Source organism: Falco naumanni, chromosome 18, assembly GCF_017639655.2.
Source record: "Falco naumanni isolate bFalNau1 chromosome 18, bFalNau1.pat, whole genome shotgun sequence".
In the NCBI taxonomy this organism is placed as follows: Eukaryota; Metazoa; Chordata; class Aves; order Falconiformes; family Falconidae; genus Falco; species Falco naumanni.
In genome coordinates, this window is record NC_054071.1 from 1617729 (window position 1) to 1645385 (window position 27657).

General features: G+C 51.1%; 1 protein-coding gene and 1 long non-coding RNA gene across 2 annotated transcripts; one reads left to right on the forward strand and one right to left on the reverse strand.

Moving 5' to 3' along the window:
* The first annotated feature begins 2255 nt into the window (after positions 1-2255).
* RPRML (reprimo like) lies at positions 2256-3409 on the forward strand. Its single transcript, XM_040617476.1, has one exon. It carries the CDS (start codon positions 2734-2736, stop codon positions 3067-3069), a length of 336 nt encoding a protein of 111 aa, XP_040473410.1. The 5' UTR covers positions 2256-2733; the 3' UTR covers positions 3070-3409.
* A 76-nt stretch (positions 3410-3485) lies between these two features.
* LOC121099178 lies at positions 3486-25312 on the reverse strand. Its single transcript, XR_005831424.1, has 3 exons — positions 24331-25312; positions 7822-7930; positions 3486-6894 (listed from the first exon to the last, which is right to left on the reverse strand). It is a non-coding gene; the product is annotated as an uncharacterized LOC121099178 (long non-coding RNA).
* Positions 25313-27657: the final 2345 nt, after the last annotated feature.

Sequence of the window (27657 nt, forward strand, 5' to 3'; positions counted from 1 at the left end):
TAGATGGTTTTAGGGTATCCAAATTCCTGCTTTTCCTTCATTGTCCTGCCTGGAAATGCTGCCTGTGTGGCCTTTCCCCATCAGGCGGGGCTTTCTGGCTACACAGCAGCCCGTCCCCATGCGCTGCGCTGTATCACCCTGCCAGCGTGTCTGGATGCTTCATGGAAAGGATGATGAATTCTTCTAAGTTTCTAGAGAGAAACATGGGAGCCCTGCTCCGCTCTGCACATCCCACAGACCCAACCTGCCATCGCTCTCCCAGGCCCTTTTAGCTGGGGGACCCGTCCTGCCCAGCAGCCGGTTGCCCAGACTGGTAAGTGCTGCTGGCTCCGAAGGGACACAGCCTGGGATGTTCTGAAACTCCCTGCCCAGTGGGAACTGCGATCCAGCCCTTGCTTCCAGCATGGTGCAAAAACTCTGAAGAAGGAAAAAGCCGCGCAATGAAGTGTTTGACTTGCCTGCACCCGTCTGGGCTCTGGTCCTGCCTGAGGACAAGGATGGCATCAACTTAATTCATCACATTTGGACTGAATTTCCCTGGCTACTGCAAGAAGGTACTGCTTGTCCTGGAAACATTGCCGTGCTGTTAACTCCAGGCGCTCGTAACAGGCAGTGGGATGCTCTGGGCTATTTAAGTCCCTGCTTGGATGAAGGCACGGAGCAGGCAGGAGGGTGTTTGGGAGCCCAGAGCCCCCCTCCCCCCCCCCCCCCCCCCCATCACTGCTGTGACCCAGGAGCAGTGGGTGCAGCAGCTCGAAGCCATGCTCAGGCGTGCGGGGGAGAGGAGAGGCTGGAGCTGGAGCCACAAGAGGGAGCAGAAACTCCTTCAGTCTGGGAGCCAGCTGGGGAGAGGAGCTCCCACCCGCCCTGGGGCAGGGGGGATGCTCTGCTTTCCCGTGGGGATTATTCCAGGCCCTCAGGTTAAACAGGAGCAGATGCTCTTGTTCGATCAGGGCTTTTGGCCTCCCTCCTGCAAGCGCTTCTGCTGCAAACTGCTCTCGCAGGTCGGGCAGCCCTTTAGGGAGAGAGATGCCAAGTGCAAAACAAGGAGGAAAAAGCAACAAGTAAAACACAGAGCAACTGGTTTTTGAGCCCCTGAAGTCACAGCAGCAGAACAGGGGCACAGGTCCCAGCTGCCGAAAATTAAAATCAATTGACAGTCTCTGTCCCAAGCCACTGGCCACCTGTGGCCAGCCAGCCTCACGTGCCTGCCTTTAGCTGCAATTTATCACTTCTCATCTTAGGTTTAGGAATATCCCCTTTTGGGGGCTGGGCAAAGAAGGCAAACCAAGAGGTACACAGATAAATGAGGACAAGGTCCTCACATGGTGGCTGGGGGGTGAGCTGCGGTTCTGTGCCCTCCCTGTGCCTTTCCAGGCGAAAGCTGATGGGCGAAGCCGAGAAGCCGTGACAGGGCTGTAACACGGGCACAGCCCTGGGACCTACAGGGTCGGGACTGAGCCAGGCATGGCTGGACACCCCGACTTGTGGTGTCACTTCAGGGGCTTACGCAGACACAGAGAGGGAAGCGCGATGAAACTCCCCCTGGGATTGCCTTGCTGGGGCTGAGGGGCCTGGGCGAGGGGGTCTGTGGTGCTCCAGCCCTGGGTGCAGCCGTGATGCTGCTGTAGGACCCAGGGCTGGGGACAGGGCAGGGCAGGGGTACTGGGCAGAGATCGGGGTGCGGCGGTGCAGGGCTCCCCTTCAAAGGGGCTAAAGGAGCAGGAGAGGGAGAAGAGGGAGGCAAAGGTGCCTGGGGTGGAAACCCCCAGCCAGAGAAGATAAGGATGCAGGAAGAGGGAAGGATTCAGCTCTCATCTGGAGGCACAGGGCAGGCATCGCTGAGCAGAGCCGGGGGTGGCCAGGGCTGGCTTCGGCCGGCGCTGCTCTAAGGAGTGGGTGGCACGCAGCAGCAAGCGGGGATCAGCGAGAGCAGCACTGACCCGAGGCTCAAGGGAGCCTTCGTGGGGGGGGGACAGGCACCTGCCAGCAGCCCAGGACAAACATCGACTGTGGGGGCTGCTTTTGGGAGCAAGCGGGGGAGCCGGGAGGAAGGATGAGCGAGGTGACGCTGCGCAGGGCCTCAGGGGTCAGCCCCCACCTGGGGGTGGCACAGGGGTGGGTGCTGGCACCCGTGGCAGGGCAGAGAGGGGGTGCACAGGCGTGGGGAAGGGGTGGGCAGCCTGGGTGAGCGTGGAGGGGGAGGAAGGCGGTCCTGGGGGGAGGCTGGAAGGGGGTGGAGTTGCTGTTTTTTCTTTGAACACGGTGAAGACTTTAGCGTGGAACTTGCATTTGTGGAGCTCCCAGCCGGCAGGAATCAGCTCTCCCTCCCGCGCGAGAGCCGGCGGGGAACGGGCTGTGCCTTGGGGTGGCAGCTTCGGGGCAGCGGCGAGGGCAGGAGGCATGGGGTGATCTTCAGCTGCCGTCTTCTCCCCCGCGCCCCCTTCGCCTTTTCTCTCGCTCTCTCTTTCTCCTTGTTTGGGGGCTTGTGCTAACGCTGCCTGTGCCAGGAGGGATCCGGGAGCGAGCCATCCCTCGGCTGCACAAATTGGCTTCCCACCTGCTCGCAGCCTCGAGGAAGTTTCCTCCCGTCCGAGGCACTGCGAGAGCAAGGCAGGAGGTGGCTCGGAGCCCGCCGGCCCACGGCACCCAGCCCTGGCGTGTGAGGGGTGGGCAGGGGGACAGCAAGCTTTCCACTTGCCTTCCCCAGAGGTTTGGGATCGCGCATAGACCATGAATGGATCCTTTTTCAACCAGACTCTCCTAGAGCAGGGAGCTTACCCCAACAGGACCCAGGGCTTGGGGATGCTCATGGCCTGCTGCAACAGGACCAGCTCAGTGCTGGCGACCGATGGCAGCTCCTCGGTCCTGGCACCCGATGAGAGGAGCCTTTACATCACACGGGTGGTGCAGATCGCTGTCCTCTGTGTCCTCTCCTTGACTGTGATGTTTGGCATCTTCTTTCTGGGCTGCAACTTGCTCATCAAGTCGGAGAGCATGATTAACTTTCTGGTGAAGGACCGAAGACCTTCCAAGGACGTGGGAGCTGCAATCATAGGACTTTACTGAAGGCACCGGGCTTTTGTAGGCAAGTGAACTGTCTGGACCTGGTGCTGAGATGCACATTCCCATGTGTTTGGGGCAGCTGGGGGGGACTGGAGAGGGTGGGAGGGGTCTTTTAATATGTCTGTGTCCATGGGAAAGCAAACCTGCAGTCACCAATCAACAAACTGTTGTGGTGAATGGGGAAGTCTCCCCTCAGTTGTATGAAGCACAATAAATGACCAGCATCGTGTTGCATGCAGAAATGGCTTAAGTTTTGCATGAAACTTACAGAAACAGTGATAATGTGCAGATCTGGACTTTTTTCTGCTGTTACCTTGGATACCACTACCTGGGATTTAGGGCTCAAAAAAAAAAAAAAAAAAAAAAAAAGACAGAAAAAAAAAGCTAATGACTCACTACAAAAAGAAAACAAAAAAAAAACAAACTAAAGGGAAAGCAAAACACATGTCATGGACCACATCTTTGACCATGGGGAAGGGGAAGGGAAGTTATGTGTGGGTTGTACAACAAAGTCTGCATGCTTCAAAATGTGTCAGTCTGTTTGTATTTCGGACCTCAAGCATGAATCTTCTGGTAAAATTTTGTAATGGGGAAAGCATGTTTTTCCTTATTTTTCTGAGCTAACCTGTTAAATAAGCTGGTACTTTCTCTCTTCACACTATGCTAAAGGAAGAAAAGAACCCAGATAAATACAAAAAACCACTCCAACCCCAAAACTAAAGCATGCTTGTTTTTGTACAAAACAGCCTTTTTATCAAGTGCTATATTGTTACAGTCTTTGAGGTTTTTGTAGTTTTTTGAAAACTGGTGAACATTCAGGAAAAAAAGAAACTGTTTCAAAAGAATTTTGTGTTGTCTTCATTTTCTTTCTCTGTGTGTGCAGAGTTCAGGTATTCCAATCCTAGTTCCAGATATAATCATCTCACCTTCCAACCGAACTCTAACTGGACATGTTTCTTTAAAGCAGAAACTACCATACATTTCTCACAGGCAAGTATCAGTTACCAGCAGCAAATCAATTCATCAGGAATTATGTATTTCAGGTTTGTGTTAAATACCTGCACAGTGCTGTAGCAGAGATTCATGAAGATGCACTGAGCACCTCTTGCAAAGCAAGATTTCAGCCTCCAAGCTAAAATCTCCAGCTCCTCTGATCCTGACGAGCTGTCAAAACTAAATTATGTGAGAGGAGGAGGACTCCTGACCTTTGTTCTGTGATGGAATTACAGCTCTGTCTGTGGGTGTGAGATGGAAATAATTTGACTTTTGTTTTACCAACAGTATTCCTGCTGGGTCCACTTCTGTAGTGGGAAAGCAATCCTGGATGCTGGAGGAGCTGATGATCTGATGTACTTGGATGTAAATCCAGAAGAACAGCTCTCTGCCTTTCCCAAAAGGAGGAACAAGATTAGAGTACATTTTGTAACTAATCAGTATTTGCTGGGCACCTTCTGCAAGGTTCCCACAGGGTACTGGTGGACTAAACCCAATGCAGAGCAGGACTACTGCAGCACTGTCACTGCTTGCTCCCACTAACCTGTGGTCTGTGATGCCTTAAGGGCACAAAGACAACACGGCAGCAGGACCAGAACTTGGGATTCAAAGCTCTGAAACGTCCTGCTGGTGCCAATAAAATGGCTGAACAGGCAGGGCTCTGATTTCATGAGCAGCTTGTAGGTCTGCACACCTGAGCAGCCTTCTCGGCACGGAGGGTTTGCTGTCATGCGGACAGATGTAAAAGTGGCTTCACATAGCAGGGTGGAAGGGGATTTTGGTCCCTGCTGTGGGAGGGGGTGTTATGGCCATTGACTCCTTTGCATACAAGTGCAAACTGCTGGTGGGAGCACAGCCTGGTCACGTTTTCAGGTTGAGATGCAAATAATCCCCAATGCATATGATGACCCAGCTCTGCACACACTTAGGACTGTACGTGCACGTATAACCTAACTGTGTAATTGCATCTTCAGGTTGCTGTGCTATCAGAGGACAGCCCAGATGTAGTCACTAAACTCTCACCCAGCTTCTGCTTTAGGCTGGCATTTGGTCTCTCTTGGCTATCCATCCACCAGCCGTGGCCCAAAGATGAGTTCAGGGAGAATTCAGGGAAGATGGAAGAAACCTTCCAGTGTTAGCAATGCAAGCAAGGCACGGGAAGAGCTGCTAATACAAAGAACCTATCAAAATCACCTTAACTGGTCTGCAACAATGCCCTGAGTGAAGATGCTGGTCAAATTGTCTCAGCTGTCCCTACCTGCCTTGCTCTGCCAGGGGCCGCCAGAGCTGATGTGTGTGTTTTCCCAGTGGGGAAACATGGCTCTGCAATCCCACGTAGCCACCAACTTGCCAAGTGTCCTCAGATGCCACATCCGGGAGTGGGGCGTGGGGGTGAGAAACGTCAGCCACAGGAAGGTCATGGATACATGAGGTGGAGGAGCAGTAATGCCCCAGCAAGCAGAGCTGGGAACCCACTGAGACAGGGGGAGCTTGCACAGGCGTTTGCCCATGGCCCCTTGGGACAAGAGCCCAACTTTACATTGGCTTATTCATCCTCTAGTTGTGCTGTGTCTCTTTCCTGACCATGAGGGCTACGTCTGCGTTATGTACATACATGTCTGTGTGTCCATGTGGACCAACAGAGGAGGGTCAGCAGAGCAAAGCAGTTGGTGGGCACCATACTACATGGCACGTGTCCACATGGGGTTACTGGGCTGCTGTCTTGCAGTGGGTTTAAGACATTTGCACAGAAGTCCCCATCCTGTTAGATTCCCAATAAAAGGCTGATTACCCCACTGAGAGGTGGAATTACTTGGGGAAAATAAGATCTCTGGAGGATTGATGCCAGCACTGGTATGGCAAGGGGAGACCAGAAGGAAGGCAACAGAGGGCTGGCATGGTGAGGGAACCCCCTGGGTTAGAGATCTGGGGTCTAAAGACCCTCTTGAGGTGAGGTCATGGTTGCTGTTTTAGCTGCCCCGATTCCTTCCCCATCCTGCTCGCACAGAGCAGATGCCAGTGCAGGTCATGCCTGGTGGAAAGAAGGTGCTGAGGGCACCATGATGCTCCCCAGATCTCAGGGGAAGAGCTGCTATCTCAGACCCTGGAAATCCAGCTGTCCTGCCCTAGAGGCACGAGTCCTCCAGCCAGAGGGTGAGGTGGTTACTCCAGGGCCTGTGTAAGGAAAGCAGACCATAATGGCTCTTTCTGCCCTTCCCCACAGATAGCTGCATTTTTTCCATCTCACACCTACTTATTCAGCTTAAGCTCACAAGCGGATACTGGCTCCCAAGAAAATTTAAGCAGTTGTTTGTTTTTTTTTTTGAATGAGGCTGAATATAATGAATATTATTTTGATTTTTTTTTTTAATTGTTACTTGTAGCATCTTAGCTTCTAGAATGTCACTGGGGTGCCAGGAGCTGTACAAGTATGACTGAGAGACACTGCTGGCTATAAAGTACAGCAGAGAGACAGGGAGAGAAGGGACATGTTTACGTGGATCATCACATCAGTGACCGAGTGAGGACCAGCCATTGAGTCTCATTTAGAATCATTTCCTAGCAGTGGAATACAAGATACCAGTTCAATCCTGTGGGACTGGCCACATTGGTCTGAGCCACTGGTTCATCTACTCTGCATCTCTTTGCTGAAAGCAATCATCATTTTAGGTAGTACATGGTCAGTATAAGTTGTCCTACTAATGGAGAACTGCTTCTTGACCCCCCCAAGAGCAACCCGCACTGGATCTTCACCATCCTGCTTCAGGAACAGTTCCCTGTCTCTGGGCTGGTCCCCACTTGCCGCAATTCTGTTCCAGCTGGAATTTCTTATTTCTAGACAGGCAGCAGAGAAAGGCAATTGTGAGATCATTTTTCCCTGCTGAGCAGCCTGCCTGCAAAGATAAATCCTCTACCTCTGTAATCACCAATTTTACAATTGGAGAAACAAAGAGGTGGCTTGACCCACCTGAGCAAATGCAGAAACTCTGGTCATACAGTCCTCCCTGCAGTGGGGAAAAACCCAAACCAAGTCCCAAACCATATCAACCTCCTTCTCCCTGCCCTGGCAGTCTTGGTTGAGGGCAGTGAAAGAGTTAAACAACAAGAGACAGACAAACAGATTAGGGGGGAGGGAGGATCCCAACCTGAGCCTGGCACCAGATGTACTGGAGCAGGTGCACCAAACATACACAGTATTTAATAATTCCTGAGAATTGCCATGGTAATGAAGCGCAGAGTCAGGTTGTTATGGTTACAGCCTTTTTTTTAGGCAGGGAGGCATTACCCGGGTTGTAACCTCAATCCAGACTGAACACATTTCTGAAAGCCCAAAAAATAAAAAAGAAATAAAATCAAATTAAGTAAGTAGCAGTTTCCTGTCTCTCGTCTGGCAGTTCTGGGCTTGTTCTGTAGGTAGGTGGGGGGAACCAGGTTGCTCTAGACACACGTTGCCCTGGAAAGCCTGGGGAATGGCTGGAGTGGATCTCCGCGGGTCTGAAGCTGAGTGCTGTGAGGGGTGAGGGGCTGGACCCCTCTCATGGATGGGTCTGGGATGCTCCTCCACCACCTGGTTTCCCTTCCAGACCTCTGGGCTGGCTTCAGGTGTGTCCCCAGCTGGCTAACGGGAAGGACACGTGTCTCTCAAAGTGTATATGCACAAGAGAGCAGTCATGGACAAGCCCTCATCCCGGACAAGCCCTCATCCCAGCCAAGCCCACAGAAGGATGCTGTGATCCCAGTTTGCAGCCTGCCTACAGTTACCTGCATCCCAAGTGATGAAGGTCCCAAAGCTGGTCTCCAAGATGAGGCAGGCAGTTCAGAGGCTGGGAAGGAGGTAACAAAGCACTTTTCTTAAAGCCACATGACAGACCTAAGAAGAAAACACAGGTTTCCTGAGCTCTGGGGAGGTCTCCAAGCAAAGGGGCACTCATCAAGCAAGAATGGAAATCTCCTGTGTCTCCTTCCTGCCCTTCCATCAGTGGGCAAAAACCTACTTCCACCTCCCCTCCCAAGCCATCCCCTCTGGCAAGTGGGTCAGGTTTGTCCATTTGATCCTCATATTGAATTTTAATTTAGTGCTGGTTAAATCAACAGCTTTGTGAGCCCGTTCTCTATTAAGGAAGCTGTGGCAGTGCATGTAGGGGTTCACTTAGCAAAGAGATGGCTTGAAATACACAGTGCAATTACTCAGGAACATTGGTCTATTAATGCCCGATGCAGCTCAGCATGGTTCTCTTGTCCCCACTTTGTGAGAGCTATTAGCCTCCAGATAAAGCCTCTGTAGTCCATTAGCTCTGCCAGAGAGGGACAAGTTGATGCTATCAGAGTCAAGTACTCAGGGAGAACTGAGGCCAAAAGATGACAGAATTCAAGAGCCAGCATTGCCTCACAGCTTCCAAGACTTTGCCTACCAGTTTCTCCATCTCAGAGGGAAACACTTCCCAGTTTCTGTGTCTTTCCAGCTGCTTTGCCGCTGTGGCTGCTGATGGTATTTTGGCATGGAATTCCTCAGATCCCCTGTCCTGCCCTGGCCCTGTGCTCTACCTTGCCTGGAGCTGCTAGCCTGACACAGGGCTTGCTCCCTACTGAGGTGTGCAGAGCACCGGGCGCACACGACAAAATCTGGGGCACAGAAAGCTCCTCACTTCCAAATAAATGTGGGTTGTCCCTCTTCCTGTTTGCCAAATCAGAGCTGTTACAGAATTGTGTGAGCATTTCAAGTCCTCTGTATAAAATATGGATCTCACAGCTCCATCTGTACTAGGAAACTGAACAGGGCCAGGGATGTTCCTGGGCACTGGAACTTGCCTGATGGTACTGTTAACCTGTGAGAACGGTTGTTGGTATGGTCCAGACCTGTGCCAACAGCCTGACCTGAACAGTCCCTGGGCAGTGGCAAAATGACATAGTTAAAAGACCACAGTGCATTCGAGGACATTGCTTTGGACCATGCTGTCTGTGCAGGGTGATATCTCAGATTTAATGGATTCACATGTAAATGTAGATGTCCTCAAAGCAGTTGTTTGGCTTTCTGAATCCAACTTGGTTTTCTCAAGTATGAATGAGGGATTGGAAACCCCTGGTTTTAGTCCTGGAGAATATGTCTTTGGAAAAACAGTGAACACAGGGAAGCACACGATATCCTCAGCAGCCTTAACAACTGCCTGTTCCATGGTGTTGAATACATCTTTGGGTTCACACTAGTTCCCCCATGAAGATGACTTAGCCAAGCAATTCCCCAGCAGTCTGGTCAAGTTTGCGCTGCTCTGATTTTAGAGACAGGCAATTTCTTGGACTTGTTTGTTCCATGAACACATGGTTATGGAAAATGCAGTTAAGAGAAAATCAGAATGCTGCCAGCAATCAGTATGGTTTGGCACATCCCTGAAGACATCACTGTCAACATGCTGGAAAGCGGTGGGGGCACTGGCAACGCTCAAAGACGTGAACACATATCTAAAGTGACTGTCTCTGATCTGAAAAACGCTGCTCATCTACATGTATTTCAGGTTGTAAGAACAACAGAAGTCTAGCTTCAGAGATGCCTTTGCAGCTCTCATCCTTCCCAGAAGCTCATTAGAGTGGATGACATTTTCATGTCATTATTTTAAGGCAGGTTAATCAACAACAAAGCAAAAATGACTTTTTAATAACAGAGGTTTTAGCACAGTAGTGCAAGAAGCTGAGAGATGAGTCTGCATGGCAATCTTGGCTGCAGGTCACAGATGACTCCAAGGTGAAGGCAGCTGTTTTGGCACTCTGTCTACCATGTTCAACTGGTCAGGATCTTGAGTCCTGGCCATGGCAAAGCGCTCTCTGTTGGGGTGTAGTCAGGGAGCAGCTATTAAATCAAACAAGTTTCCTCTTTTTGAGTTAATCAAATCTATCTCAATATCACTTATCAGATGAATGGGGTTCTTCTGCCCCAGCAACAATCTTTGAAGATACCAACTCTGCAGGTCTATTTACTCTCCTAGCAAGGAGCTGTGAGAGTAGAGGACACAGCACCTGAATCTCTTGTCAGATCTGCCTTTTCTTTCCACGTGGGCTCAGGGGCTGTTTATGATTTATGCAGCACCAGCTGTGCCTTGCTGATATGTGCCTTCGGTGAACACCACTTTTGGTTTTGTTCTGAATGACTGTAGGGGAAAAGGAGACAAGATCCATCCTTCCTGTGATGCTCCAGTTCTTCTGAAAGGGTTCAATACTGTGAGGACATGAGTTATCACCTCATTCTAACTGTGGACATGACACTGGAAGTGGAGATGATCAAGGCAATAATCAACAAAAGGCAGGAGAAACATCTACCCTGTGACAGCAGGCAACTAGAGTGATCTTTCTGGAAAAGGGGCTGGAACTGCAGAGCTACGCAGCTCTGCTTCTTCATTAAAGAGCTGATTTTGTTACCTTAGTGTGTTTGTTGGTATTGTTCAAGGCTGGTACACAAGCGTGGGTGTGAGGATGAATGCAGGTGCTTGTGCAGAACACTTCACTTTCCAGGAAAACAAGGTGTGCATGAAAGCAAGCTCAGGGCACTGTTCCCTTTCTGTGACAGCTCCCTGGCTGGTGCTGGATGCTGGCTCTCTGTCCTGGCATGTCTCAAGCTTTCATGCATGTGGGGTTAAATCCAGAGTCATCCTTTCTGGCAGGCCCCACAAGTGTTCACAACTTACAGGTTTCTGTGCAGCTCTAAGTACTCCCCTCTTGCCTTGCAGAGTCCCAAAATGCAGGTTTAATAGGACAAGACAGCTGAAGAAGCAGGCAAAATGTAATTAGGCTTTAATTAGCTAAGTTCATTCTCTCAGATAATTGAAAATCGGACTAATTGGATGCAATGAATTCCCAGTACAGCCAGCCATCCAGCTTGGCATGTGCTAGGCCAGCTGCCACAGCATTGTGCAAGGACCAGCCTGGAAACTGAACCCATTGACCTGCAATACTCTGCAGGGCCCAGCTCATCTCCAGCAAGATGCTAAAACCCCTAAACCCCCAGGCTGCAGTGAGGATGGATTAGTGACCCATGTACACAGCAAGGCTCATTGTTCTTCATCCCACACTTCAGAAACCAGGGAGCCAGAGGGCCACTAAACCTCACACAACCAGATGGGAGCATGCCAAAAATCCATGTGACAGGACCTACCCTGGGCCATCTGCAGCATGCCAGACAGTTACAGCTGGAAAGGACAACAGCTTTAATCTCCACTTCCCTCCATCATGCTTACAGCATGCAAGCAGCTGGCTGGCCTCAAAGACTGATTGCGTTCGGTTAGTGCTGAGTCAACTCTGCTGGTTGCCCCTTCTCCTGTCTCTGCTGCCCAGCCTGTCTCAGCTGGTGGGTTTCCAGAAGCTCTGTTTCATGATCAGGGCTGTCCTGGGCTGATGGAAACCTCTAGGGTGTATGTTGGAGTTGGCAGTGACACTTCTAGATCTGCCTTGGCAATGCTTTCTGGTAAAAATCCATAGATTTGGTAGCTTCTGGTTGTACTGGAGCTGCCTTCTACCTGAATGAAACTGAGTATCTCCACCATGAATGTGACATGGCGAAGGGATGCACTGATTCTGGATAAGGAGCTTCAGGAAATAGGTTGCCTTGCCCAGGTGCACACAACTTTTCTAGCAAGTCCCTTGTGAGACTCCACATAACTTGTTTCATGGTATTTGGTACAGACGGCAGTTTCCCAGTGGCCAGGGATGCTTCAGAGAGACTTGTACAGGTAGGAACAAACGAACACAAGGTTGTTCTTTTCATTGCAGTGCTTGAAGGACCATGCCTAGAAAAATGCTGGACTTATTCTGTATCCTTGGCTCAAGTTTCCCTTCTTCTCACTGCTAGGCAGCGTGCTGTGTGCCAGGTGGCTGCATTTCATTATGGAGTTTATAAAGTGCCTGGGGAAATAAGGCATGGGGGGATGAAAAATTATGCACACATTTCACTCCGAGCTGACTGTTTGTCATCTCATTGTACAGAAATGTAATAATCACTGGGGCTGGCAGGAGGTGCAGAAGGGAGATACTAACCACAGTTGCACCATTCCTGTAGTTTGTGGCTTTTTTTCACACTTCCATCTACCTGGGATGTATCACTAGGGGTATTTCTTTTGCTTTGGGGTTAAAACCTTCCAGCTTTATGTGCTTCCCGAGTGGATGGAAAGAAAAAAGAAAGAAGGCAGCTCTGAGGTGACAGGCAGCTCTGGATGTTGCTACAGTTTCAAGTCAAGACCTGACACCTTACTTTTCCCTTCTCTGCACTGACCACATTTTACAGTGGTACGAACAGCTGTGCCCAGTCCATCCTCTTGTGTTTGAGGTGCTGTTTTCAAAGCACTTTACACTAGAGATGAAGTCTCCAGCATGGCTGGATGAGCCACAACAAACCCAGTTCCTTCTCCTTGGCTCTACGTGGAGCAGCAAAGGCTGACGGGAGAGAGAAGTTAGTAAGAACCTTGGCTTCTTAGGAATTTGCCACATGCACAGTTACTTGGAATGGCTCAGACCTGCTGCCTGCAGGTGTCTTATTTCAGGGCTTTAGGATGACTAATAGTTCCATTATTCTCTGCAAGGTATATACCAGGTTACCCTTTAACAGTCAGGAGGGAACAACACCTGGCAACAAAACACAAAGAAACACAGCTGGCCATTTAGACGCACTGGGCCGAAGTCCCTTTTTATAGCTCCCTCCTCATGTGCAGGGGGTTGTGGGATGAAGAAATCGAAGAACAGCAAAGCCAAAGCTCAGCATCAGCTTTCTCCTCTTTGTGATGGTGGAAATGCCCGGCTGAGCCTCGCAGTTATGGCCATTTCTGGAGGAGGGGATTGTTTAGGACTGTGCTTTCATGTGCTAAAGCTCATGGCAGCTACAGCTTAGAGCATCCCCAGCTCCTTGCATCCTTGCTGTCTCTTCATGCCTCCCCAGTTCACACATAGGGGAGTCATGCTACGAACCAGATCAGGGAACGTGAAAAAAAACCACCACAGCAAACTAACATTAAACAGAGGTTTTCATGTTGGTCAGTTCATTCTCTGGTTCGCCAGCGACCCTCAGGCAACATCACTAGCACAACTAACAGGAACTGTGTCCTGCTACAGAGAAGAGGAGGGAAAGGCTGTCACATTGTGAAAGGTATTTTTCAAGCTCCCCAAAAAACAGGTTTAGAAGAGTTCTTGGCTTTGGATCCACTAAAATGCCAGGACCATTCCTGTATAAGCTGCCTCCCTAGCTCATTGTCCCCCACCCACAATTTGCATAGCTGATGACCAATGCAGGTTTGTGGAACTCCGCGTTTATTCCTAGTGAACCTCATCACAGGGGCTATTTCAGCACCATTTCTCCATTTTACCGGGCTCCTTTCAAACTCTTATCTTGTCTTACATTACTCATACCTCTCCTCCCAGTGTGGGGTGTCTGCAAATGTGTTACACATCCTCGTTTCCTTTGTTCAAGCCACCTAACAGTCCTTGTGCAGAAACCCCTTGATTTTCTGGTAGCTTCTCCCTTGCTTTTCTTTTCTGGGTGCAAGGAGGCATTTTTGGGAAACACAGGCAGCATGCCACCGAGTCTGTCAGCTGCAACAGTAAAAAATGCCTTGGTCAAAGCAACTTATGTGGGACCTGTTGCTACCTTATTCAACATAAAGTCTTCAGTTTAGATCAATTCACTACAGTGGAGCTGGGAAGCTTTACTCCTGCTTTGGATCACAATGCAGAGATGGTGGGAGTATGTGGCATTGGTTCCCTGCCGATGGGTAATTTTGGAGCTTGGGAAATAAACAGAAAGAGACAAAACATTAAAATCTTGTGATAAAACTTGGCTTGCTTTGCCTTAGTCCAGCTGCCACGCGTCATTTCCATTTCTCAGGCTTTTTCTCCCTTGTTTTAATCTCCATTTTTTGCAATGTGACAAGACAATAACTTCTTGTTACAAAACTGGCCCTTGTCATTTTGCCTATGCCAAAATGTCTAACCTCCTTTTCTTGCCCCTCCCCAACTTTCTTCACCCCATTTCCCTTCAGATTTGCTCCCTTTGCCCTCTTGGGAGAATCTCTCTGTGAATCCAGGCTACTTCAAGGAAATTATTCCACTTAAAAATATCCTAGGGTAATAAATTCTAAGCCATTCTTATCATGGTTTGCTTTGTGTGGGTCTCCGGCAAGTTATTTCCTCCTGAAATCCCAAGCTCAATGTAAAAGAATTACCTGTCTTTTTAACCAAGGAATAATTTCAGCTGGGTAATGAATTGCCTGAGAAAGGAATATGGAAGGAGCCGACGTCCCCCAACAGCACAGCCTCCAGTTTTGCGCTATTAATGCTCCTTATGAAATGTGTCAAAACTCTGCCAGCCTTCACTGTGTCTGCTCGCGGGACTCTGCCTCATGACTAGGAAAATGAGAAGACAGCTGGGGAAGTGCGCCCAGAGCAGGACTTGAGGAAAACATCTCCTGAAGGCCCGAGAGCTCTGGCATGGCTGCTGTATTCACGCTGAACACAGGGAGCCCATTGTGCTGTGCTGGGATTGAAACTGGTGCCAAGCACTTCACTGCTTTGTCTGCAGGCTGCCAGAGACCTGCGGAGCTGCTGAGAACACGCGCCAAGTGTGCACAGTCCCCCGTGCAAAGCCCTGCTTAGCTAAATCGGGTCCTGCACTGACTGCACACTTACACCGGCTGAAAATGCAACTGCATGACCGCAGACCAGTGCACGCGCCACGGGAGAAGGGGGTTCCCTCCTCCCTTCCCCTCTCCTGTGCCCACCAGTGAGGCAGCTCAGGGAGCTGATCTGGCTGAATATTGGAGGTTTTTAGTCCTCAGTTCTCTGGATCAGCTCCCTGGCCTGACTCACAGCAAGGAGCCATTTGCTGCTAGTGCCATCACAGGGGAGACAAGTGCGAGCATGGGATCCTCCAGCTGGCAGTAGTCTGCATCTCCCTGACCTTAAGCCTGACCTTAAGCCTTAAGCCTGCAGCTGAATCTTCAGACGAATCAAGTCTCCATCGTGAAGGTCAGTGAGGCAGAGGGAGGAGCCCTGCAGCTGGAGACAACATGGAGCAGCAAAGATGCTGGTGGACACTCCTGCAGTGACTGAGCCCCATCGGTGGCTCGGGGTGCACAGGGTGCTGTGTGCTATCCCTGCAAGGAAGCCAGCAGTCCCAACACGAACGCTGCCTGCCTGCTTGCTACGTGGGATCCATCATCCCGCTCGATGCTGATGAACCAAAATAACTCCCTGTTTTTCCCAGCCAGTACTGAGCTGGGATGTGTTTGGGAAGGCAAATGCGACACTGTGACAGATGGCCAAGAAAGCAAATGCTGTTTTTTATGTCACCTCCGTGTTTCCTCCTCTGCTGTCTCCTGCGCTGGAGGTGGTGTTTGGAGATGGTGTGTGCTGCCAGCACGCGGCTGGCGCCAGAGCTGAGGAGACAGCAGAAGGCTGGAGCATGGTGCTGGCCACCTTGCACACATCTCTCCCCTGGCTTTCTCATGGCTTTTGACCTACATCAAGGCATTCTCCTACAGGAATCTGTGCCAAAGATGGGGCTTGGAAGTGGACTGGTGCTTGAGGTAGAGTGTTTGCTTTTGCAGAGCCACTGATGAGCCCCCCACAACCTGCCCGCAATGACTGCTGGCCCAGTCTGTTTCCTTTTGCCCTGATGAGTTAGATAGGCCAGGAAAACTAGGCCAGAGTCTCCTTCTGCCAGCTGGTGTCTGATACTGGGTTAGAGGCATGGTTTAGTGGTAGACTCAGCAGTCCTGGGTTAACAGTTGGACCTGATGACCTTAGGGTCTTTTCCAACCAAAATGATTCTACGATTCTTCTTACAGACCCAACGCTAACAACACATAGAAGACCCGGGCAAGACAAAGCTTTGATAAAAGCCAGTTTCTGAAGCTCCTTGATGTGTCACTGCCTCTCCTCTGTGCATATCACTCAGTATCTTTGGGCAAGGGACCACTTGCCTCCCCTCCTGGGGCACAAACATCATGGCAGTGTTCAAGGAGGGTGGGCTAGTGACAGATGGAGCCCTAGATTGCTGACGCACAGCGGAAGTTCAGCAGGGAGAGAAGCACACTTCAGCAAGAGAAGGGGAGCACAAAGAAGCTGGTGACTGTAAACTGCTAGGGTTATACCTTAGAGGAAGCAGAAATGGCCCTGTGCAGGGACACAGGTATGAACCACACCAGCCCATGCAGGTGGCTCCTGCTCCACGCTGTGAGCTCTGTTTCCATGGCAGGAGAGAGCTGCTTCTGCCGCACCACTCAGCTGCCAGGACACCAGCTCCTTTTGCGGTCTGCCTGGTGCGGAAGGAGTGCCTGACATCTCTGTTTGGCACAGCATCTATCTGCCTCCTGCTTCTGCCTTGTTGCACTTGGCAATTCTCCCCCTTCTCCCTCTGTTTTTCCACTAGGAGATCTCACACTCCTCTGCTTTGGCAGCGAGTAGACAGATGAGAAGGGATGGACAGAGATATGGGCTCAGAACAGCTCAGCAATGGCTCTCCTGCCTTTCCCTGCCTGTGATGGAGGAAGAGTCTCCCTGAATTCAAGGATCTGGCATTGAGTAGTAGGGATCACAGGATCACAGGCAGTCAGAGCCTCTTTTCCCAAGATAGGGAAACTGAACTCAGAGAGGCTGGTGAAAAATTAGTCACACTAGGTGACAGAGCTATGAACTGGACTAATTTCCACTGTGAGCTGGGGGCATTCTCTTGTGGGCCTGGGGATCTCAAAGGGCTCTGCTCAGCAGCTTCCAGCTTCATGGCCCTGAGGACCACAAGTGAAGGATGAGCAGCTGGCTGCAACTCTGCTTTGGGCTAGTGTTGCACTGGGCTCTCTGGCTTGCTGCCACCTCAGAGCCCTGGGAGGGGTAACTGAAGCCCCATCTACAGAGGGTTCAGGAGAATAAAGCAAAAGACATAGTGGTGGGCAGATATGAAGGTGAGGGAGCAGGGCAGATATGGTAACAGGAAAATTCTGCAGAGAAAAAGCACAAGGTAGGGAGAAGCGAAGAGGAGCTGCTCTGCGCCCACACACCCAGGCCCAGCCCTTCCCTGCAGCAGGAGCACTGAAATGGAAATGACTTGCTATTTGCAGTGCCAGCATCCTTCCTGCCTTGGGCGGGCAGGGAGGGCCCCAGTCTGGCTCTGTGGGGGGAGCAGGAAGGATGCTGGCACTCTGTGTGCATGTGCGTGTGTGTGTGTGTGTGTGGAAACAGGGATGCTGTGAGGCTTAAGAATGCTGCGGGGAGCAGGCTCGGCTCCCTTATCCTCTCTGGACAGCACAGAATGTGTCACAGCGAAGAGGAGCAGCATGCTCATGATTAAATACATTCTGCCCTTGCCATCTCCCTGTGCCTCTCCATAGCCACCCAGGGGCTTAGGAACAAGGCAACGTGGGAGACGTAGGGGCTGGGCAGAGCCACAGTTTCCTCCAAGTGACAGAATAGGCCAGGAGGTATTTCAGACCGCCCTATAAGGCCTGGTCATTATTCCGCAGCAGTATTCTGCTATGCAGGGAGACACGTGTGGGAGTGCGGAAAAGCAATGCCAGCCCATGACCTGGCTTCATTTACCCATAGAAGTAGCATTGGCAGCAGAAAAGAAATTTGATCCCAGGCTGCTCACTGCTGTGGCTGCACCCGCCTGGCCCCAGGGGAATTACTCAGTGTTGTAAGAACCCGGCACTATTCCAGCTCCTTGGGGCCAGCATCTGCTGACAGGTGCCAGTGAGCAAGAGCTGAGGCTGAGCTGTGCCTGGAGCCCAACACCCTCCCTCTGAGCTGCTGAGCAGCAGCTCGTGGCTGCGGAGACCTCCCACGTCTCTGTGGGCCCCTGGAGCTCAGCCTCCCAGCCCACGCTTTCCTGGAGCAATGTCAAGGTCAGGCCTGTCACAGGGATGTGCCCCTAGTGCTCACCAGAGAGTGGATGATGGGTCATTTGAGAGCAAGGCTGTGAGGGCACAAAGCTTCAGGACAGCACTCAGATTTTCATCTCTCTCCACACTGCCACACACAAAGGACAACTGTCCCAGACTTGGAGAAGGGTCTGTAAAGACACAGAGAAAGTCTGTGAGGGGTGGCCTGTGGTATGGTGGGATTAAGCCAAACTTGCAGAGCTCTGAGCTGCAAAGATTCTTGATATTTCCCTTTCTTTGCCTTCATCAGGTCTACTCTGAGTGTCACTTCCACAGCACAGGTCTTTGATGTGGCACTCTGCATGACGAAAGAGTTAACCATCCCCTGGGATGGGGCTGAGGCTGGCCACAAAGCAACTGTGAAGTCAATTAAGCAGAAAGCTCCTCCAGCTACTCCAGGTCCCTCCCTCTCAGCTCTTTCCCACTGGAAACAGGGCTGGAGGGTGAGGCAGAAGGGAAGCTAATGACTACATTAGCATTGCCTCCCTGGGCAAAGCATGAGAGCAGCCTCATAGAAGTCCTTTTTCAAAAAACAATAGAAGTGGTAAAGCTACAAATCTGGAAAGTAAAAGGTTTTTCAGGTATTTGGTTCCCTACATGGCACAGCCCAACCATCTCCCTGCTCTTATTCTTCCCTCCCTACATGCTCCCAAGCATTCACTCCAAATGAAATGGCTCCTACCAGCTAGCCCAGTTCCCAGCCTGGAGACCTGCGGGGTTGCTCTCTAACTGGGCTGTCTCAGGCCAGACCGCTGAGGGTCGGGCTGGCTGGTAGGCAGCAGGTGTGCTCAGCATGATAGCTGGTGGGGCTGGCCAGATGGAGCACGTCTGGGCTCAGATGATGGCGGGGCAACAGCCTTTCACACAGCTGCCTCCTGTTTCAGCAGAGCTGGCTGGGAGGGTTCCCAGTGGGTGGCCTCCTGGCTGCCTGAGGAGAGCCAGACCTGCTTGATCCTCCCCTTCCCTCTGGCATGGTACCCACATTCATTCAGATGCAACAGGCTGGCAGGAGTGGGGCTCAAATAAGATCAGGGCACTTGTCTGTTTTCCAACTCTCCCTGGCCTTTCTGAAAGACCTGCCACATACACAGCTCCCACGCTGCAGCACAGCTTGCTCTACAGAGCTGACCACGCGAAGGGTGCAAGCCTCCACAGGATGGGACCTGGCCAGTCACTGGCCAAGGTCAGCATCTCAGGGCCTGATCCTGCAGCACCTTGAATGAAACAGAGCTAGTTTGTTACACAAGAACAAAGACTGTGTAAAAAAGAAGTCATGTTTTGAAGCAATGCAGTTGTCCAACATTGCAAGGATCTTTCCTGTTTTCCTGGGGCAACTGGAGCCCAGTCCTGGTCAACAGTGTGACAGCCCAGGGCAGAAAGAGCTCAGGATCATTCTCACCTGGCTCTGGGCTGCTTGATAAGTAAGTTGTTTCAGTCAGGCAGCATGCCTTAGTTTCTTCATTTATAATGTCACTGATGCGCAGCTTCTGTAGAAGTACTGCAGTATGCAGTTTAATGTGCTAGGGACCAGGGCCTGATCCTGGCTGTTACTTATCCCTTATCAGTTCCTGGACCTTATCAGACTCCCTTCCCATTTGTACCATTACAAGAAAACAAAAAGCCAGGATGCTCTGGCTTTGCTAGCGAAGGAATGTTATGGTTTCAGCTCTTCTCTCTCTCTCCCATGGCAGTGCAAGAAGGGACTGGGGACTGATGTGGTGCTGGTGTTGCAGCTTTAACAGAACTCAAAAGAATCAAAGATCGAAGTGTAGAACAGCTCCTCTACAGGGATGGACTAACCTAGATGTCTTCAGCCTGGAAGAGAGTTCAGGGACAGGAAAGAAATGGCTGAGGTTTGTAGGATCTTCAGAGTGACCAGGAAGCAAATACTTCAGAAAGCTCATTCCCCACTCTCCAAGAACTAGAAAGGTGGAATTCAAAAGAAATTAAAAAATCAGCAGGTACAAAAGAAATATAGGACAGTGCTTTTGCACACTGCAGGATTCATGTTTGTTTGCAGGAGCCAAAGCCAGCAACATGCTCGGCGTGGGGTGAGACGCACTCACTGAAATCTCCTCACCAGGACTTTAAACCGTAAAACAACTCCTAATCTGTTCCTGGTGAAGGAACATGTACAAGCGGAGCCAGACCGTCTATCTCTGCCCTATTACTCACGTGCTTCAAGAAACAGCACTGCCTGCAGGCAGCTGCCAAGCCACATGCCCTTTGGTCTGACCCAGCATGCCTGTTCTCACCCCCTGCGTGCTGCTCGGCCCCATGGCTGGGAAGAAGAGACAAATTCCGCACGTGCCTGCCTGCCTTGGCTGACGCAGGGCAGGCTCAGTGTTATTTCGGGACAAGATTTCCATGAATAACTCTCCTCATCTGCCAAACCCAAATTAAAATTTGCTGCCAACAGTCATAAGCCCTCCTCCCTATTCCTCCCTCTTTTCTTTTCTTGTTTTTTTGGACAATTTCCTGCATTAAGATAAACCAGTGATAAATCCAGATTGTGCATTAAACACTGGCCCACGCGGTCTGGGAGACAAAGAGCATGAAGGAACACTGCGATTCAAACTGTTGCTAGCCAATACGCATTTGGGCATGTCAGCTTTTAAAGGATTTTCTCAGAACAATTATTTCAGATTTCCTAATGAGTCTGTAACATGAAAATTTGTGAAAAAGCACTACAGACTGCAAGCACGTGAGCCCCAGACCCAGAGATGTCCCAGAGGGCCTGGTATTGGTGCCTTTCTGTGCAGGGAAGAAGTCTGGTTCAGGACTGGGAAAAGCTATGGTGCGAGGGCCTGCAGCTCTGCTCACCAATTTTTGGCGAGCTTTAGGAGGCTCCCAGCCTACTTTTCAGTTCAGAGGACTGGGGAGCCAGGCAGAAAATTCCTTGCAAAAAAGGTCTGGTGTTTTATCTGACAGAGATTTATCTCTTTTCCTGTTCCCTGGAAATCTACAGGAGTCCTGGGTGCAGTGACACAAAACCTCTTTCTTCTGCCGATGAAAGTGTTCTACAGCCTTGGAAAGGTGAAAGGAGTGGCTCAGTGGGTGGCTTCCACTGAAGAATGAGGATGGACTCATCCAGCAGCGATCCCCATATGTTCACAGAGGCAACAGTTCTCCCTCTTCCTCACAGAAGCAGTCACAGAGCAGAGCAGTATAGCACGAAACTTCCCAGCAGCTAGGTTCAACATAGCTCAGGCAACCCCTTCACTCACTGGAGCACTGGTAGTAGCTTTGCGTGTGAATGCGAGTATCTGCAAACCAAAGGAGTGATGGAGAGGGCACCAGCAAGGCATGAAAGTGGGGGAAGAAACCTGTTGGAAGAGATCAGACCCAGGCACTTCTGTGTATCACGCACACCCCAGCCCCTGGCAGCTAAGCCTGAAGGGGAGGGCCAACACATCTCTGTGCCATTCATTTCCCTTCACCTCCACCCGGTCTATTCTAGGAAAGCCTGCCTATAATTCATCCACCCAAGGCGTCACACTTCACAGCTCCCTTCCCACGCAGAGCTCACCCAGCAGCTCGCTTCCTTGCTCTGAATAAACACTGCTTCGCTGCCTGCCTCCCCACACCAAGCTGCACTGCAGATGGGCCCTGCCCCAAAGGTAGGCAGGGGTACCTGCCTCCCCCGGCGCTCAGGGGAGGATGTGGCAGGCCGAATCCACACCACACTGGTCTTGGGCAGCTGTGCCCTGCTTCCCACCAAGGGCAGGAAGAAGGGGTAGAGCTAAAAGCTACACCAGAGCCATTGCTCCTTGGTTTCTGTTTCCAGCCAGGACAAGCAGAGGCAGATGCTCCCAGGTGGTATCATCAAATGGTTCAGTGCTCTGGACCAACCTGGTGATCTGGTCCCAGGCAGATCCCAACCCACCTTTCAGGACCACTCTGCTGTTAAGCTATGGGCAAATGCCTGTTTTGAGGACAGAAGAGTGTTTGTGGCTTGCTAGAGAAGAGTCCCAACTCCTCTCTGGCTCCTTGATGCAAAGAGAGCTGGCAGTGCCCAAACACCCTTCGTTGACGTGGATTTTGACCCAGTCTTTCTACACTAGAAACAACTAATTTTCATGAAAGGTCCCCGTCAGCAGTACACCACGGCACAAGGTGAGAGACTCCGTGAACCACCGCTCTCCTGAGACAGAGGCAACCGCAGCCATAAACTATGAGCAAGTTCCAGAATCTCACTTGCTTCTGGGACTCAGGCCAGTGCTCATTAAGACCACCACCCTGCTCTGAAAGGACACATTCAGCAAAGACTTGGTAACAGTGTTTCAGCTGTGAAATATGCAGAACAAGTTTTTCAGGAAATCGATCAAGCCCTGCTTCCGTGGGGACTGATAACATGGGATGTGAAAATCCAGAGGAAAGCAAAGAGAGAACTGGCCCCTTGGGGAATCTGCTCATGGAGAACGCAGCAAGCCCTGACACAGGAGGTGACAGACAGCAATCTTACCACCACTTGAACAGACTTGGATGGTGAGATTGTGAATATTTCTGTCCCATTTCACTCTCTTGCAGAGGTAGTTGGCAATACAGGGAAACTCCAAGCAGCCCCACAAATGGAATCATCCAACACACTGCCTCCTTTCAAGATTTCATTTATGAAAAACTCCAAGAGAACTAAATTCACCATTTCACCTGCTTGTAACGATCAGTTCAATGTCAGACTGATGGCAGGGCAGACAATGGCTTGTATCCCTAGAAATCTGTTATGCCATTTAATCCCTCTAATTTCAACCCTCTCCGGCCTGAATAGTCTTTCAGTGGCCGCAGGCAGATACCTGTATAACTAAGAACAATTCTTTCCTCCGACAAGTCTCCCTTCTCCCAACTATTTTCAGACTTCCAGGCCTGGTTGTGGTTTAACTGAGTAATTCTCTGTGGATTTTCCTTCCATGAATTTGTCTAGTTTATTTTTGAATCCATGTAAACTTCTACCACCCCAACAAGACAAAGACTTTCACAGGTCAACTCCCCTCATTTATAAAATTTTCCAAAATGTAAGGCCTCCTGTGGCCGCTCAGCTTTGGCTCCAAAGGACACTCTTCCACTGTTGCAATTTTGTTAAAAAAAACCCCATACCATACTCTGGTAGATGGTCTGGCCCAGAGTTTTTGGCAGATGCTCCTTGAGGCAGCCGTAATCACTCATTTAAATCTCATTTATTTTTATTTTAGAAAGCACTCTAACAACACAAAAGATTTCTTTGCTGCATGTCACTGGAATTGTGTTCATATTGCCATGGCAACCATGCCAGAGATTTTTGTGGTCCCAGACCCATTTTATTGGTTATTAGAGATCTGTGCAATAAAAATATATATATAGCTTTGTTCTCCCATCTGTCTGTCCCATCTGCTTATTTCCAAGTGAAATACAACCATTTGGCTCAGCCACAGCTTTCTTTCCTTCCTCATGGGATTGGCTGAAGGAAACAGAGATGCATCTGCTGGTGGTCAGGGAAGTGGTGAAGGGGAGGAAGAGGAATGAAAGACATTGCTGTGGGCATGAATGTGACTATCACACACATGGAAAAGCCTGTCAACTGTGATAACAACACCTGCAGGGTTAAACTAATTCTTCCTCACAGTCCTAGTCCCTGGCCACCATAGCTAGCCTGCCCATTATCAATTATCTCCCAGGTGTGAAGGGGAAACAAAGCTCAAGAGGACTTTGGCCAACACAAACCTCATTTGATCCTGGTGGAACTGCTGTGGCCCGGCTGCAGTTCAACCCCAGCTGGTTGGTTTCCTGCAACTGGGTCACTGGGGAAGTAGAGTCAAACGTTATCTCATCGGTCAGCGAACAGGAAACTCATCACAGCTCAGCTGTATCCATTAAGAGTAATTTCTACCTTCCCAAAACAGAAGGAGAAAAGTATCACCTCATCCTAGTACATGCTGTTCCACAGAGTGGGAAAACACCAGTAACAAGACCTCTGCGCCAAACTGACCATGTTCCTCCCTACAGTCATCTGCCTCAGATCAGAACCCATGCTAAAAGCTATTTGACATGCCCCCACCTGAGGGACTAATTCCTTCTGGCAGTGTTTGCATTGCCTTCCCACCCCCATAGCCTCTGCTGGGAGAGAAGATGCTTTTCCAGCCTCCCAGCTCCCTTACATTATTTAAGCTGTCGGTTGTTAATTATAGTGCTGCATTTCAACTTGATGCTTCCCAGGGGGCCAAACCACACTAACAGACTAAAAGCAGTTCCCAGCTGAATACTTTGGGAGCCTCTGCTAGAACTGAGCCTGTGTCTCCATCAGCCACGGCGAGACATTCCCTACCACTCTGACTGCTCCTGGGAGGCTGGAACTGCACCTTCCGCTGTAAGACCCGTATCTGCACTTCCTTACCCCACAGAACGAATATTCCTGCTCATCAGATGGGAGCCACGGCTTTCTTGCCAATGTCAAATTGGCCTTCAGCTTTCTCAACGTAAATGTCTCTTTGCCTGCCTCCTTGTCAGCTCTGAATCTCTCTGTGCAGGTGGAAGGGCCAGGGAGGATGCAGAGCTTTGTCCAGTTGGGGATGCCTCAGAGTTCAAAGCAACGAGTAACCCTCGCTACAGCCTCCCCCACTGCTCTGCCTGGTTTCCACCTCATCTGCAGAGCAAGGCCATGATGACTCGGTCCCATCAGTCAAGCTCCCCATTTCTCACAGGCTGGAAAAACTCTGCTGCCCTTCTGTTGAAGCAAATCAAGTCTCTCAATCACACAACCATGACCACTAAGCCTGGGAGACTCCCACATCCCTCTCCACGAGGAAGGTGTTGCTAAGCAGTTGCTAAGCAAGTGGTCAGGTCAAGTGAGAATAAGCAAATGAGAAATTGATGTGATGTTGATGCTTTCTAGCTTGTAGCAATATCCTCCAGCCAGGCTGCCCCTTTGCCTCATGCGACCACGGAAACATCTGCTTTAGTTGCAGAAACAAGTGGAGCAATCAACTTGCTCAGGGAGAAAAACAAAAAAAAGGTGGAAGCTCCTGACCCAAAAGCATCTGTTTCCCTCAGCTGTGTTAAGGGGGATGTTGCTTTGTGGGGATTTGTTTCCAGGAGAATCAGATCTAATGGCTCCAATATGCCAGGAGAAACTCAAAAGCTGGCTGAAGAGTGCTTCAGAAAATTCCTGCTGCTGGCACCACCTTCCAGTTGTGGTCACGTGAGTCTGTCCTGCTAGCTGAGCATGGCGAAAAGCAGCATAGCTCAGCGACTAAAGCCAAAGGAGGCCCAGCTATGTGCCCTCTGCCACCACTCTCGCCTGTTTGGAAGTGTTTTTCCTCAACACCCAAAGAGCAATCACCATAAGAGAATTCACAGCATGCTTAGCAAGGCGCAACTCTTCCTAAAAACAAGAAAAAGCAGAAAAAAGGCAATATGAAAAAGCAGAAAACCAGAAAGGTGAAAATTGTATTGTATTGAACCATAACTATAGTTGAGAACATCCTTTAGACCAGGAGACTCAGGGTGGCAGTTCAGCTCCTACGTGCTTTGTCAAATTTGCATAAACAACCCACAGTAATTATAATTTCATCTTGAATAGGTATTATTTTAATTGTGACTGCTCTTCCTGCTCAGCACTAATTGGAGAAATCACAAAAGAACAGTGAAGCGCTAACACTGTTGATGACTTTGGCCTTTCCTTCCTCCAGCCAGCTCACATGCCCCATCAGACCCCCTTTCTGGCTGAACCCCCACCAAAGCTTTGTGCAATGCAAAACAAACCACACAGTGCTGAAATAATTACAGCCCCTAAGTGGCCGTGCAAAGACACCAAGGACCTTCCTGCCCAGGATGATTATAGCTCTCAGCAAAGCTGCCTCAGAACACGCTCCCAACCACAGACCTGCTTTGGCACTTGGTGGTGGGGTCTGTACCTCAAGCTTTGAGTGGCTTCCCCTTAAAAATCAACTGCTCAGACAAACTGCTGTGGTTCTGGGAGAGCTTAGGCCCACAGCAACCTCTCAGAGAAACCTGCTTTGGGCAGCAACCGCCTGCAGATAAACCCCTCAGAGAAACTTGCTTTCGGTAACAAACATCCCTGGCTAAACCCCTCAGGGGGACCCTCTTTGGGTAACTGCCCCCAGGTAAACCCCTCGGGGGAACCCTCTTCGGGTAACTGCCCCCAGGTAAACCCCTCGGGGGAACCCTCTTCGGGTAACTGCCCCCAGCTAAACCCCTCAGGGGAACCCTCTTCGGGTAACTGCCCCCAGCTAAACCCCTCGGGGGAACCCTCTTTGGGTAACTGCCCCCAGCTAAACCCCTCGGGGGAACCCTCTTCGGGTAACTGCCCCCAGCTAAACCCCTCAGGGGAACCCTCTTTGGGTAACTGCCCCCAGGTAAACCCCTCAGGGGAACCCTCTTTGGGTAACTGCCCTCAGGGGAACCCTCTTCGGGTAACTGCCCCCAGCTAAACCCCTCAGGGGAACCTTCTTCGGGTAACTGCCCTCAGGGGAACCCTCTTCGGGTAACTGCCCCCAGCTAAACCCCTCAGGGGAACCCTCTTCGGGTAACAACCGCCCCCAGCTAAACCCCGCACAGAAACTCCCGCTCCCGTCTCGCACCGTCCCTCACCGCTGCCAGCACGGAGGATGGCAGTGGTCGCCGGAGGAGCCTTATATAGCCTCGGTGCAGCTCGGCTGAAGGCGATTGGCCAGGAGCCCCGGCAGCGGCTCTGGATTGGCCAGCGCGCAGCCCGGGCCCCGCGCGGCCCGAGGGGAGGCTGCGGTGCCGCCATGAGGGACCGGGCGGGGCGCGGGTCCCCGGCTGTGCTGCGCGTTACAGGGAGCGGCTGCCCCTGAGGGGGCTGGGGGCCTCGGGGGAAGTTGGGGACGCCAGGACGAGGGTGCCAGCGCCTGACGGGGGCTCATGGGGGAGAGGGTGGGGGCCTGGGGCGCCCGGGAGGTGAAGCAGAAGCAGCTGCTCGTGGGTGTTGGTGGCTCCCGTGGCGTGGGTTGGGGCCTGCAGGGCTCAGGGGCGGGCACCAGGCTCTGGGGTGTGTGGGGTGGCCTTGGGGGGGCCCGTCTGTGCGTCAGTGGCGGGGGTCAGGGCCCCTCTGTGTGTGTGTGGGGGGTATCAGGGCCCCTCTGTGGCGGGGGCCTGTGGCCTGGTGGCAGGCCGTGTGTGGCCATATCCTGCGCAGGGCTAGCTGGCGCTGGCCCCCACCGCCCCCTGTGCCCCAGCCCCGGCTGTGGGAGAGGGTCTGGGGGCAATACACAGCTGTTGGGTTTCTGGTGAAGGCAACTGCAGCTCTTTTGCTCACTTCTTCTTGCTGACTAGTCTGGCAGGCAGCCTTTGGGCTGAGGGTCCTCCTGTTGGCTCGCTTGCCTCAGCCGACGGCCGTCTCGCAGCGTGGTGTCGGGGGCTGGCAGCCTGCTCCTGCCCCCTTAGCCGGAGCCGACCTCCACAGAACACACTTGACCTCTGGGTTCTGTGGAGGGGGTGGTTCAGGCCTCCCAGATGTCATCTGCCCTCTCTAATTTGTCATCTTTTAAGGCATGATGCTCAAAAGTGGACAGTCTCCAGCTGAGAACTCCTCAGCAGTGAGCAAAGTGCACTAATTATCTCCTGCATCTTGCATATGATAATAAGTATGTATCTTTGGAGGAGAAAGAGCAGACCAAGTGGACAGTGGTCTTTTTGGACTTGAAAGAAAAGATACGCAAAATTACACGGAACACTTTTA

Coding starts and splice junctions, on each gene's coding strand:
- RPRML (XM_040617476.1), top strand. CDS start 2,734: ATGAATGGATCCTTTTTCAACCAGACTCTCCTAGAGCAGGGAGCTTAC.